The sequence below is a fragment of the Hyla sarda genome, chromosome 3 (assembly GCF_029499605.1).
Source record: "Hyla sarda isolate aHylSar1 chromosome 3, aHylSar1.hap1, whole genome shotgun sequence".
NCBI classification, from domain to species: domain Eukaryota; kingdom Metazoa; phylum Chordata; class Amphibia; order Anura; family Hylidae; genus Hyla; species Hyla sarda.
The window spans coordinates 266,881,800-266,896,803 of NC_079191.1; the positions used below are offsets into that span (position 1 = coordinate 266,881,800).

General features: G+C 45.4%; 1 protein-coding gene across 1 annotated transcript in view; it reads right to left on the bottom strand.

The window, feature by feature from the left end:
* The window catches only part of SLC2A12 (solute carrier family 2 member 12), an 81,862-nt gene extending 73,651 nt beyond the window's left edge, over positions 1-8,211 (bottom strand). The window contains exon 1 of the mRNA XM_056563324.1: positions 7,955-8,211. Coding sequence (XP_056419299.1) covers positions 7,955-8,042 — 88 coding nt within the window. The 5' untranslated portion in view covers positions 8,043-8,211. The remainder of the gene's footprint in view (positions 1-7,954) is intronic.
* Between the last annotated feature and the right edge of the window lie 6,793 nt (positions 8,212-15,004).

A 15,004-nucleotide genomic window follows, 5' to 3' on the forward strand; every position in this document is an offset into this window, starting at 1 on the left:
AATCTTAACAGCCACCATGAGTAACACACTACGCCGCCAGGGACTCAAATCATGAAGATGTGTCCCCTGCTTAAGCCAGTACATGCCCAGGCCCATCTGAAGTTTGCTAGAGAGCATTTGGATAATCCAGATGAGGATTAGGAGAATGTCATATGGTCAGATGAAACCAAGGTAGAACTTTTTGGTAAAAACTCAACTCGTCATGTTTGGAGGAGAAAGAATTCTGAGTTGCATCAAAACCATACCTACTGTGGAGCATGGGGTGGAAACATCATGCTTTTGGGCTGTTTATCAGCAAAGGGACCAGGACTGATCCGTGTAAAGGAAAGAATGAATGGGGCCATGTATCGTGAGATTTTGAGTGAAAACCTCCTTCCATCAGAAAGGGCATTGAAGATGAATCGTGGTGGGGTCTTTCAGCATGACAATGATCCCAAACACAACGCCAGGCAATGAAGGAGTGGCTTTTTAAGAAGCATTTCAAGGCCCTGGTGTGGCCTAGCCAGTGTCCAGATCTCAACTCCATAGAAAACCTTTGGAGGGAGTTGAAAGTTCGTGTTGCCCAGCGACAGCCCCAAAACATCACTGCTCTAGAGGAGATCTGTATAAAGGAATGGGTCAAAATACCAGCAACAATGTGTGAAAACCTTGTGAAGACTTACCGAAAACATTTGACCACTGTCATTGCCAACAAAGGGTACTTAACAAAGTATTGAGATGAACTTTTGTTATTAACCAAATACGTATTTTCCCCATAATTTGCAAATAAATAATGTGATTTTATGGATATTTTTTCTCATTATGTCTCTCATACTTGAGGTATACCTATCGGTTGTCATCCTATTTTTCCCTCCATGATTGCAAGCCCCTACAGATATTATTACCATGAAGTATTAGTTAATTTTCTGGCCAAAAAACACAAGCTAATTTCACAGTTACCATATTATGGGAGTGTTAAAATGCAAAATGTGGCAGAATATTGTTGCAAATTATGCTACAAAAGTGTAGTATATTGTGTGTGTCAAATGTATTACCAACAGTTTTTAAAAGTTTGTAGAGAAACAAGATTGGCTAAGAGGATTCGTCCAATGTGGCAAATGTATTCCAGCTCAATGTACAATAGCTCAAATTAGGTAAACTAAGGGCCAGCAACATTAACTGACAAACACTATAACATTTTGAATTCTTTGAACTGTACATACTCCAATACATGCTCCAACCAGGATGGGGTTCTTGTGTCTTTAATGGTGCAAAACCTTTTGCAGATAAAAGGATAGTGTTTATATTAAACACTGGCATGACAAGCTCAGGGCTGGAGACTTGTATATATGCCCAAAATTATCCCAAAGTTGGGTTGTGCCAAAAGAACTACAGGGTTTTCCCCATCCTTCTGTGCCATTGTAGATATCCAAGGGCCTATGCCCTGCTACAACCTGCCCTTTCTATACACTATCATGGGGTTGTACCCGTCACTCAATGTGGATCAGATCTGAGGTTCAGATGTGTAACTACCCATGACTGTGAACATGCAATATGTACATGACACAGTACTCTGTGAACACACTAAAGCATAGTTCCAAACCTCCAAGCTCCTGTCTGAAAATAGTGCTTGTTCTTTAAGCAACCACTAATTTGTAACACCAAAAAATATATCTGCAGTTTCAAATACACAATGCTAGGGGGTTGCAGAATGAACTCAATGCTACGTTTCCACTCTAATGAACACAAGCTCAATACTACTAAACTTTGTCTTATTCCACAACAGAAAAAATAAATTTCTAATACTTGCAATGTTATCCATTGGCACACTGGACTTGTCACTGTTTTTCTTATCCCAAGCAGTCAACCACTACACAATGGACGGAGCCAACTGTTTCCGCCTTGCTCATTGTGTAGTGCCAAACAGCTGAAAGGCAGGGGATCTGGCTGCCGGTACCCTGCAGATCAGCAAATGATGCCTATCCTGAGGGTGGTCCATAGTCCTATAAAATCAGTCTTACAATTTGCTTATATTGTAACTGTAATGTGTCATCCGTTGTGGTTGATACAAAATTTCAAATCTGAGTATAAAATGCAAGGTATTAGGTTCTTTAAGCACATTCCCCCTGAGTAAAGTCTAGCCAGGGCCCATGTTCTCTCAGTGAATTCTAATTCTACAAAATGCAGTGTGCCCTGAATGTTCTGAAAGTCACCTGCTCTGTCCTAATGGGATGCTTAAGGCCCATGCACATTGAAATCAATGAGAGGCTGCTGCAAGCGGAATCTGCTCAGGGTGGAATGCCCATAGTGTGCATGGGCCCTAAGGCCGGGTTCACACTTACGAAGCTCCAGACGGAAACATTTTGTCCTTAGCTTCCGGGTGCGGCCAGCGCTGATTGGATGTGCCAGTGCTAGGACCACGCGGACATTGCCGTCCCCATAAACAGCAATGACTGCGGAGGGAATTCAAACAGAAGAATCTTTTGGCGGTGGAATTTCAACGGCTGATTGTCAGCTGCTGAAATTCTGTAGTGTGTACTGTGCAGTGGAATCCTATTGACAGCAATGGGTTTCTTCTGCATCGGAATTTCTGAACAAATTTCCTAAGCGGAATTCCGGTCAAAAACTCTGCAATGTGCACCTGACCCAATTGGTCTGGCCTTATATCAGGAATATTCCATGACTAAGATTGGGTTGTTGTGACACTAAAAAGTTCCAAGTTAATAAAACAAAAAACCTGTATCGCCCTCAGGTAATGGTGAAAGGAACCATAATAATTGAGTCAGATCTCAGTAAAGCTCCTGATGTAAACTGACTTATGTAAGTTAATACTTGCTTTTTTTCAATACTTCTTTTCAAGTTATGCATGTTGAACCTGTTCTTTAATTAGGGTATATGTGCGTCTGTACATATTTCTTTTTTTTTTCTCCATTTTTGTAGTTATTTTAATATATGTTATATTTTTTTTGAGTGACAGCATTAGTGTTGCTCGCGAATATTCGCAATTCGAATTTTATTCGCGAATATCGCATATTCGCGAATATTCGCGAATTCGCGAATATTCGCGAATATAGCGCTATATATTCGTAAATACGAATATTCGTTTTTTGTTTTTTTTTTTATTTTTTTTTTACAGTACACATCACAGTGATCATCCCTCTCTGCTTCCAGCTTATGTGGTGTAAGAAGGCTCTAATACTACTGTGTGAGACTGGCGTGCGAATTTTCGCATATGCGAAGATTTGCATATGCTAATTTTCGCATGTGCGAATTTTCGCATATGCAAATTTTGTATATGCAAATTTTCGTATATGTTAATTTTCGCACACGTGAATATTCGCATATGCGAAAATAAAACGAGAATATTACGAATATGCGAATATTCGCGAATATGACGAATATTCGTCCATATTTTCGCGAATATTCGCGAATTCGAATATGGCCTATGCCGCTCAACACTAGACAGCATTATTATCCCCATGAATTGTAATTACTAAAACATTTTTGCCTTTAGCGACAGTACTTTTGAAATACATTTCAGCATGGGATTCATAAGGTTTTAAATTATACTTATCCACCTCTTGCCATGCCTTCTCATCTGCTGTCGGGACAGACAAGGGGAAAGGGCAGGGAGAGTATCTGTGAGGAGTAGAGGACCTGCAGCACTCTCCATGTGGACCTCCTCAAGCTTTTTTTTTTTTTTCTTTTAAAGCAAGTGTGCTTGTGTGTAAATATACCATGTGTGGGGGCTATATATATATATATATACACAAATTATGTGTATACTGTGTGTATACACAGCCATGCCAAAAATTCATGTGTATGGGGAGATCCCATTGAAATCAATGAGAGGCTGCTGCAAGCATACTTCGGCCCGGAATGTCTCCAGGCAGAAATTCTGCAGTGTTCTTGGGCCCTTAAAGCCGACATACTTACCTACCTCTTGCTGCAGCTGTCAGATCATCAGGTTCCTGCTATGTTTCTGTTCTGTATACTTTCAATGATGTCTGGCTTCCCATTTAGCTAATTACAGAGCTGAATGGAGAGCAGGACCAGTGTAGGGACTGAAAGACCTGTCATCTGCAGCACAGAGGAGCAGGGAAAGTAAGTATTGTTTAATACAGGGAAAACCCTAAAAGTAAAAATATGGCAGTTTATTGAGTTGTAAAACAGTCATGGGAACATAACCATACAGTGTACCTGTTGCTCTGTGCTACAATACAGCAGACACTTTATATGCCACCATATTCATATGCCTCCATATTGAGCTCCATTAGCCACTGTATAAGCATTGAGTCTGCTGGAACATCGCACACATTTTGAGGAATATCAGAACATATTACACTCCACCGTGCAAAAATTTCAAATACAGTCCAACATGACATTTCTTTTCAGTTTTTTGTACTTTTGCTGTACTTTTTGTAGACAGCTATACTTGCTGCTAAAGTTCACATCAGTGTAAGGATCTCTGTTAGGCTAAGTTTCTACTTGTTTTTTTGTCCTGCGTTTTTTTGGTTAGAAAAAAACAAAAGAAAAAACAAAAGAAAAAACACAAGTGCAATTTCCTGCGTCTGGCATTTTTTCTGGCTTTTTTTCATTTGTGCGGAAATAGCATTTTTGGCACCTTTGGCGTTTTTTTTTTTTTTTTTTGGTACCCAAAATTTGTTGGGTACAAAAAAAATAAAGGATGCAGTAGTGATGTAAAAAAATTTCATTAACAAAATTAACATTTTTTATAACAAAATTTTTATTAATTTTTAATAAAGTTTGTGTGTGTGTTTCACTTTTTTTCTCTATTTTCTTTACCTTTTTTAGGTAGTACTATTACTCCCAGCATGGAACAGACTGTTCCATGATGGGAGTAGTAGTACCTGTACTAATAGACATATCGCTCGATGCGATCGTCCATGATATAGCAGAGAGGCCCTATACAGCGCTCACATCTCTGCTCTGTACTCCGGCCAGTGATGTGAATAGAACATCACTCATTCATATTTTCCGCCCAGAGTGGGGATTGGCCTGATAATTGCAGCCAATCATCGCTCTCAGAGGGAAATATGAATGAGTGATGTTCTATTCATATCACTGGCCAGAGTACAGAGCAGAGATGCGAGCGCTCTATAGAGCCGCTCCACATCTCTGCAATAGACAGGACGATTGCAGCGGGTGTCAGTAGTGATACCCGCTGTGATCTGTTCTTACCTGCAGGTACTACTACTCCCAACATGGAGCAAACTCTGCTCCATGCTGGGAGCTGCAGTACTTGCATTAATAGACAGATCACAGTGAATGTAACTTCTGACACCTGTTGCGATCTGTCTATTAATGCAGGTACTACAGCTCCCAGCATGGAGCAGAGTTTGGAGCAGAGTACCTGCAGTTAAGGAAAGATCACAGTGGATGTCACTCCTGACACCCACTGTGATCCTCCTGTATAATGTATAGATGCGGCCGGCCGCTCTTTTATGGTCCCCTGCACTGACATATATATACACATATTCCTATTTCCCACAGAGAGCTGTGATTGGCTGGAACCATCTGGCCAATCACAGCTCTCTGCGGGAAATATGAATAGGTGTATATATACCGCAGTGCAGGGGACCATAGAAGAGGGCATCTATAAATTATACAGAAGGATCGCAACGGGCGAATCTGTCAAGTAGTACAGGTACTACTACTCCCATCATGGACCAGTGTGTTCCATGCTGGGAGTAGTAGTACTACCTAACAAAATGTAAAAAGTAAAGAAAAAAGTGAAAAACACACACACACACACACACACACTACATTTTTATCATTGTCGGCTACATTTTTAGGTCAACATAAATTGATCTCTGTTTTAAAAATTATTAAAAATGTTGTTATAAAAAAGATATATTTTGGATACAATGTTTTCCTTCACTACTGTATCTTTTTAGTTATTTATTTAATGATACCCTACAAAATTTTATTAAAAAAGGTATCTCTATCACTTTTTTGGATCGCTAAAAGTCCAAAAAAGAATAAAAACCACCTGCAAAAACGCCAAAGTTAAAACCCACATATCGTTTTTCTTGACGTTTTTTCATTCCCATAGACTTCTATGGGAGAAAAACACCACGATTTTGACACAAAAAAAAAACACGCCAAAAGGATTAAAAAAACGCCAAAGTGAAAAACGCCAAGTGTAATAAGAATTTTGCGATTTCTCATTGATTTACAGCTAACATCTTGCCGCAGCGTTTTTTGGATGCGGCAGAATTGGCGTTTTTCTTGGCATTTTTCCCAAAAAAACAACAAGTAGAAACTTAGCCTCAGGGAACTCGGTTTAAATTCTGTTAAAATGACAAGTTAAGCCCCCCCCCCGCTACAATTCTGCACAATAACAGTCACCTAACAGAAAGCCGACAGACCCCATTCGAAGTCACTGGGACCTGTTGGTGTCCATTGTATAATACAAGTTTTTGTGACTCAAAAAATGCATTTATCTCTTGTCAGTAAAGAAAATAACCCACAGGTTTTGTATCAGCTAAAGCAGCTCTGTATTGTGGGACCAAAAAAACTGTTCCTTATATGTAAATTGCTCATTTCTCTTTATGCACATGGCCATAAAATGTTGTTGATTTCTATCGGACCATTTTTTTTTACCTCACTATTCTCCACTGGGTGCCTTATTACATATCCAGTAACCCTGTCATGGGGTACAGCAAGGAGCAAACTACTGGGGCACATAGGGAGAGATTTATCAAAACCTGTCCAAAGGAAAAGTTGCTGAGTTGCTCATAGCAACCAATCGCTCGCTTCTTTCAATTTTTAAAATGCCTGTGAAAAATGAAAGAAGTGATCTGATTGGTTGCTATGAGCTACTGGACAACATTTTCTCTGCACAGGTTTTGATAAATCTCCCCCATAGATTGTCTAGAGCAGTGGTCTTCAACCTTCGGACCTCCAGATGTTGCAAAACTACAACTCCCAGCGTGCCCGGGCAGCCGTTGGTTTTACAACATCTGGAGGTCCGCATGGTTGGAGACTAGTGTTGAGCAGCATAGGCCATATTCGAATTTGCGATATTTTGCGAATATATGGACGAATATTCATCATATATTCGCAATATTTGCGCCTTTTTTTTTACTATGCGCCATAAAATTCGCATGCACATTCACCATAAAATTTGCATGCGCAATATCGCGTGATAAAAGAGCTAAAAGAAGGGAGGGGTCAATATGTGCAAAAATTCGCATTTGCGAATTTTCGGGCGCCCGCCAGTCTGACACAGTAACTAGTATTGGAGCCTTGTTTACACCACAAAAGCAGGGAGGGATGATCATTGTGATGTGTACTGTTAAAAAAAAGCAAATATTCGTAATTGCGAATATTTAGAGCTACATTCGCAATATTCGCGATAAATATTCGCATTGCGAATATTCACGTCCAACACTAGAGCTACATTGTATGAGCTACTTCAATTGCCTTTCTACAGCCTCCTGCACACAGCTCCCCCATGTGCATAAAGCCTAAATATGGCATAGGGTAAGTAAAATATTGGCATTTACTGCAAGTAACAAAAAGCAAACACAAAACAGGTGAAATAATTGCTCTGTTATAAAACTGCCTTAAATAAAAACAATCAACCTATGCAATTTATAAATGGAAATTTACATTGTCACATTGGTTACAGCAATGATCTGAAATATGGCTGCTGCTGTACAATACCGCAATGTAGGCACTAAAATGTCCTGCGAGAACAGTGTCCTAGTGTGAATACGTCCATAAAAACTGAGAGAAATAAAAGTTTCCTAAGGGTCTATTCACACGTACAGTATTCTGCGCAGATTTGATGCACAGGATTTCAAGCTGTGTTCAGTCATTCAGTTTACATTGAAATCTGCAGCAGAAAATCCTGTGCAGAAAATCTGCACATAAAAAATGGAAACTTTGCTGGTAAGCGCAGAATGAGAAGACTCTGTATTCCCATTGTCACTCAGGATGTTTTTACCTGTTTGTCTAGGGATTGGTTGGTGTCTGCCAACTGCGCCGCTCTGCTGCTGTAGCATGAGGTCCTCTGTGGTGCTCTCTGGAAGCATTTTACTGGGGTGTGGGACTTTTTCCCAGGGTGCTCGTATCTCTATGGTAAAGATGCTCCTCTCTTCCACATAGCAGCAGGCAGTGTGTTTACCGTGCACAGCATGGCTTCATAGGGGCTGCAGGTTTTAAAGTGCTGGTGAGAACAACTTTGTTTCTATTTCAAAATACTTTGCCCTTCAGTGACACAGACTGCAACTATTCTTAGCAACCTATCATGGGCTCAGGGAGGGGCCTCATGCGGCAGCATATTGTTCTGTGCCTGACACAACAACAGCTCGGAGCGTTTCTATTGCCTTCATTTGCATTCTTGTTGTGATTAATGTATCCGTGTGTTTGCTTTATTACAGGATTTAGGGCTTATCTAATATCACAACTTGCTACTTGGCTCTATCAGGAATTTTGCACTCAAGTTGTCTGTAAAGTATAATGAAAAAAAGAAAGTTTTTTTGGATCATGCAAACTTTTACCTTTTTATTCTTAGGCTAAGTTTCCACTTGTTTTTTTTTCTAGCAGTTTTTGGAATGCTGCCACTGCAGTTTTTGAGCCAAAGTCAGAAGTGGATCCATAAGGGAGGAGAAGGGTAAGTCCTTCCTTTATATGTTCTATTTCTTTTGAATACATTTTTGGCTTTGGCTCAAAAACTTCAGTGGCAGATCTCCAAAAACTGCTAGAAAAAAAAACCAAGTGGAAACTTAGCCTTAAAGGGGTACTCCGCCCCTAGAAATCTGTCTGATCGCTGGGGTCCTGCACCCCAGACATCCGGTGCACGGACTGAACTTTGCTCCATGCCGGATGACCGGCGATGTGGGGTGGAGGCTCGTGACATCACGGCCATGCCCGCTTGTGATGTCACGGTCACGCCCGCTCAATGCAAGTCTATGGGAGGGGGCGTGGCAGTACTACGGTTTGATTGTCCCCTATGTAGCCTAGGGTCACTGTCACGATGCCGGCTGGCAGGTAGTGGACCCTCTGTGCCAGAGAGGGATTGGCGTGGACCGTGCTAGTGGACCGGTTCTAAGCCACTACTGGTTTTCACCAGAGCCCGCCGCAAAGCGGGATGGTCTTGCTGCGGCGGTAGTGACCAGGTCGTATCCACTAGCAACGGCTCACCTCTCTGGCTGCTGAAGATAGGCGCGGTACAAGGGAGTAGGCAGAAGCAAGGTCGGACGTAGCAGAAGGTCGGGGCAGGCAGCAAGGATCGTAGTCAGGGGCAACGGCAGAAGGTCTGGAAACACAGGCAAGGAACACACAAGGAACGCTTTCACTGGCACTAAGGCAACAAGATCCGGCAAGGGAGTGCAAGGGAAGTGAGGTAATATAGGGAAGTGCACAGGTGAAAACCCTAATTGGAACCACTGCGCCAATCAGCGGCGCAGTGGCCCTTTAAATCGCAGAGACCCGGCGCGCGCGCGCCCTAGGGAGCGGGGCCGCGCGCGCCGGGACAGAACAGACGGGGAGCGAGTCAGGTAGGGGAGCCGGGGTGCGCATCGCGAGCGGGCGCTACCCGCATCGCGAATCGCATCCCGGCTGGCAGCGGGATCGCAGCGCCCCGGGTCAGAGGACGTGACCGGAGCGCTGCAGCGGAGGGAGTGAAGCGAGCGCTCCGGGGAGGAGCGGGGACCCGGAGCGCTCGGCGTAACAGTACCCCCCCCCTTGGGTCTCCCCCTCTTCTTGGAGCCTGAGAACCTGAGGAGCAGACTTTTGTCAAGGATGTTGTCCTCAGGTTCCCAGGATCTCTCTTCAGGACCACAACCCTCCCAGTCTACTAAAAAAAAATTTTTCCCTCTGACCTTTTTGGCAGCCAAAATTTCCTTGACCGAGAAGACGTCCGAGGAGCCGGAAATAGGAGTGGGAGGAACAGATTTGGGAGAAAAACGGTTGAGGATGAGTGGTTTGAGAAGAGAGACGTGAAAGGCATTAGGGATACGAAGAGAAGGAGGAAGAAGAAGTTTATAAGAGACAGGATTAATTTGACACAAAATTTTGAAAGGACCAAGATAGCGTGGTCCCAACTTGTAGCTAGGGACACGGAAGCGGACATATTTAGCGGAGAGCCATACCTTGTCTCCAGGGGAAAAAACGGGGGGAGCTCTTCTTTTCTTATCCGCGAACCTCTTCATGCGTGAAGAAGCCTGTAAGAGAGAATTTTGGGTCTCTCTCCATATAATGGAAAGGTCACGAGAAATTTCATCCACAGCGGGCAGACCAGAGGGCAAGGGGGTAGGGAGGGGGGGAAGAGGGTGACGGCCGTACACCACGAAAAATGGGGATTTGGAGGAAGATTCAGAGACCCTGAAGTTATACGAGAATTCGGCCCATGGAAGGAGATCTGCCCAGTCATCCTGGCGGGAGGAAACAAAATGTCGCAAATAATCACCCAGGATCTGGTTAATTCTTTCTACTTGTCCATTGGACTGGGGATGATATGCAGAGGAAAAATTTAATTTAATCTTGAGTTGTTTACAGAGAGCCCTCCAGAATTTAGACACGAATTGGACCCCTCTATCCGAGACAATCTGCGTAGGCAACCCGTGAAGACGAAAAATGTGTACAAAAAATTGTTTAGCCAACTGAGGCGCAGAAGGAAGACCAGGAAGAGGGATGAAATGTGCCATTTTGGAGAATCGATCAACGACCACCCAAATAACGGTGTTGCCACGGGAAGGGGGTAAATCAGTAATAAAATCCATACCAATCAGAGACCAAGGCTGTTCGGGGACAGGCAGAGGATGAAGAAAACCAGCGGGCTTCTGGCGAGGAGTCTTATCCCGGGCACAGATAGTGCAGGCTCGCACAAAGTCCCCAACATCCGTCTCCAGAGTCGGCCACCAATAGAAGCGGGAGATGAGTTGCACAGATTTCTTGATGCCCGCATGACCTGCGAGATGGGAGGAGTGACCCCATTTGAGGATTCCGAGGCGTTGGCGTGGAGAAACAAAGGTCTTTCCTGGAGGAGTCTGCCTGATGGAGGCAGGAGAAGTGGAGATCAGGCAGTCAGGTGGAATGATGTGTTGCGGAGGGAGATCAACTTCTGAGGCATCCGAGGAACGAGAGAGAGCATCGGCCCTAATGTTCTTATCGGCAGGACGAAAGTGAATCTCAAAATTAAATCGGGCAAAGAACAGAGACCACCGGGCCTGGCGAGGATTCAGCCGTTGGGCAGACTGGAGGTAGGAGAGGTTCTTGTGGTCGGTGTAGATAATAACAGGAAATCTTGATCCCTCCAGCAGATGCCTCCATTCCTCAAGTGCTAATTTAATGGCTAGAAGCTCTCGATCCCCGATGGAGTAGTTCCTCTCCGCTGGAGAGAAGGTCCTAGAGAAAAAACCACAAGTGACAGCATGCCCGGAAGAATTTTTTTGTAGAAGAACAGCTCCAGCTCCCACTGAGGAGGCATCAACCTCCAATAGGAAGGGTTTGGAAGGGTCAGGTCTGGAGAGCACGGGAGCCGAAGAAAAGGCAGACTTGAGTCGTTTAAAGGAGTCTTCTGCTTGAGGAGGCCAGGACTTGGGATCAGCATTTTTTTTGGTTAAAGCCACGATAGGAGCCACAATGGTAGAAAAATGTGGAATAAATTGCCTGTAATAATTGGCGAACCCCAAAAAGCGTTGGATAGCACGGAGTCCGGAGGGGCGTGGCCAATCTAAGACGGCAGAGAGTTTGTCTGGATCCATCTGTAGTCCCTGGCCAGAGACCAAATATCCTAGAAAAGGAAGAGATTGGCATTCAAACAGACATTTCTCAATTTTGGCATAGAGTTGGTTGTCACGAAGTCTCTGAAGAACCATACGGACATGCTGGCGGTGTTCTTCTAGATTGGCAGAAAAAATTAGGATATCGTCCAGATATACAACAACACAGGAATATAACAGATCACGAAAAATTTCATTGACAAAGTCTTGGAAGACGGCAGGGGCATTGCACAGTCCAAAGGGCATGACCAGATACTCAAAGTGTCCATCTCTGGTGTTAAATGCCGTTTTCCACTCGTCCCCCTCTCTGATGCGGATGAGGTTATAGGCGCCTCTTAAGTCCAATTTAGTGAAGATGTGGGCACCTTGGAGGCGATCAAAGAGTTCAGAGATGAGGGGTAAGGGGTAGCGGTTCTTAACCGTGATTTTATTAAGACCGCGGTAGTCAATGCAAGGACGTAGGGAGCCATCTTTTTTGGACACAAAGAAAAATCCGGCTCCGGCAGGAGAGGAGGATTTACGGATAAAGCCCTTTTTTAGATTCTCCTGGACGTATTCGGACATGGCAAGAGTCTCTGGGGCAGAGAGAGGATAAATTCTGCCCCGGGGTGGAGTAGTACCCGGGAGGAGGTCGATAGGGCAATCATAAGGCCTGTGAGGAGGTAGAGTCTCAGCTTGTTTTTTGCAGAAAACATCCGCGAAGTCCATATAGGCCTTAGGGAGACCGGTTACTGGAGGAACCACAGAGTTACGGCAAGGGTTACTGGGAACCGGTTTTAGACAGTTCTTGGAACAAGAGGACCCCCAACTCTTGATCTCCCCAGTGGACCAATCCAGGGTTGGGGAATGAAGTTGAAGCCAGGGAAGTCCAAGGAGAATCTCCGAGGTGCAATTGGGGAGGACCAAAAGTTCAATCCTCTCATGATGAGATCCGATGCTCATAAGAAGGGGCTCCGTGCGGAAACGTATGGTACAGTCCAATCTTTCATTATTTACACAATTGATGTAGAGGGGTCTGGCGAGACTGGTCACCGGGATGTTGAACCTGTTGACGAGAGAGGCCAAAATAAAATTTCCTGCAGATCCAGAGTCCAAGAAGGCCACTGTAGAGAAGGAGAAGGCAGAGGCAGACATCCGCACAGGCACAGTAAGACGTGGAGAAGCAGAGTAGACATCAAGGACTGTCTCAACTTTGTGCGGAGTCAGCGTACGTCTTTCCAGGCGGGGAGGACGGATAGGACAATCCCTCAGGAAGTGTTCGGTACTAGCACAGTACAGGCAGAGGTTCTCCATACGGCGTCGTGTCCTCTCTTGAGGTGTCAGGCGAGACCGGTCGACCTGCATAGCCTCCACGGCGGGAGGCACAGGAACAGATTGCAGGGGACCAGAGGAGAGAGGAGCCGAGGAGACGAAACGCCTCGTGCGAACAGAGTCCATATCTTGGCGGAGTTCCTGACGCCTTTCAGAAAAACGCATGTCAATGCGAGTGGCTAGGTGAATAAGTTCATGTAGATTAGCAGGAATTTCTCGTGCGGCCAGAACATCTTTAATGTTGCTGGATAGGCCTTTTTTGAAGGTCGCGCAGAGGGCCTCATTATTCCAGGACAATTCTGAAGCAAGTGTACGGAATTGTACGGCATACTCGCCAACGGAAGAATTACCCTGGACCAGGTTCAACAGGGCAGTCTCAGCAGAAGAGGCTCGGGCAGGTTCCTCAAAGACACTTCGGATTTCCGAGAAGAAGGAGTGTACAGAGGCAGTGACGGGGTCATTGCGGTCCCAGAGCGGTGTGGCCCATGACAGGGCTTTTCCGGACAGAAGACTGACTACGAAAGCCACCTTAGACCTTTCAGTGGGAAACAGGTCCGACATCATCTCCAGATGCAGGGAACATTGGGAAAGAAAGCCACGGCAAAACTTAGAGTCCCCATCAAATTTATCCGGCAAGGATAAGCGTATCCCAGGAGCGGCCACTCGCTGCGGAGGAGGTGCAGGAGCTGGCGGAGGAGATGACTGCTGAAGCTGTGGTAGCAACTGTTGTAGCATAACGGTCAGTTGAGACAGCTGTTGGCCTTGTTGCGCTATCTGTTGTGACTGCTGGGCGACCACCGTGGTGAGGTCAGCGACAACTGGCAGAGGAACTTCAGCGGGATCCATGGCCGGATCTACTGTCACGATGCCGGCTGGCAGGTAGTGGACCCTCTGTGCCAGAGAGGGATTGGCGTGGACCGTGCTAGTGGACCGGTTCTAAGCCACTACTGGTTTTCACCAGAGCCCGCCGCAAAGCGGGATGGTCTTGCTGCGGCGGTAGTGACCAGGTCGTATCCACTAGCAACGGCTCACCTCTCTGGCTGCTGAAGATAGGCGCGGTACAAGGGAGTAGGCAGAAGCAAGGTCGGACGTAGCAGAAGGTCGGGGCAGGCAGCAAGGATCGTAGTCAGGGGCAACGGCAGAAGGTCTGGAAACACAGGCAAGGAACACACAAGGAACGCTTTCACTGGCACTAAGGCAACAAGATCCGGCAAGGGAGTGCAAGGGAAGTGAGGTAATATAGGGAAGTGCACAGGTGAAAACCCTAATTGGAACCACTGCGCCAATCAGCGGCGCAGTGGCCCTTTAAATCGCAGAGACCCGGCGCGCGCGCGCGCCCTAGGGAGCGGGGCCGCGCGCGCCGGGACAGAACAGACGGGGAGCGAGTCAGGTAGGGGAGCCGGGGTGCGCATCGCGAGCGGGCGCTACCCGCATCGCGAATCGCATCCCGGCTGGCAGCGGGATCGCAGCGCCCCGGGTCAGAGGACGTGACCGGAGCGCTGCAGCGGAGGGAGTGAAGCGAGCGCTCCGGGGAGGAGCGGGGACCCGGAGCGCTCGGCGTAACAGTCACTAGGAGGTTCCAGTGTAGGCCCAGGTCATAAGGGCAGGGGACCTGCAGTATTGCTAGGCAGGGCCATTAGATAGGGACATACCAGTCTTCCCCTGTTCATCCATGATCCCATTTATACTATCTTTCTATGTATATGTAAATACTACTGGCCCGTACCAGTTGCTATACGAATTTAAAGTTGTACTTTAATAAATATATTTGCATATGAAATATGTTGTAATAGACATGAGCAAACTAAGCCCAACAAATCTGTTTGCGCTCAGAACATTAGGGGAAAAGCATTTAGCTGGAGGCTGACAATGGTGCTATTATAGGAAATGACATAAGGAACACATAGCATTTTGGCATTTGAATGCATGATAGGATGAGAAAGTAATACTGAGATGAC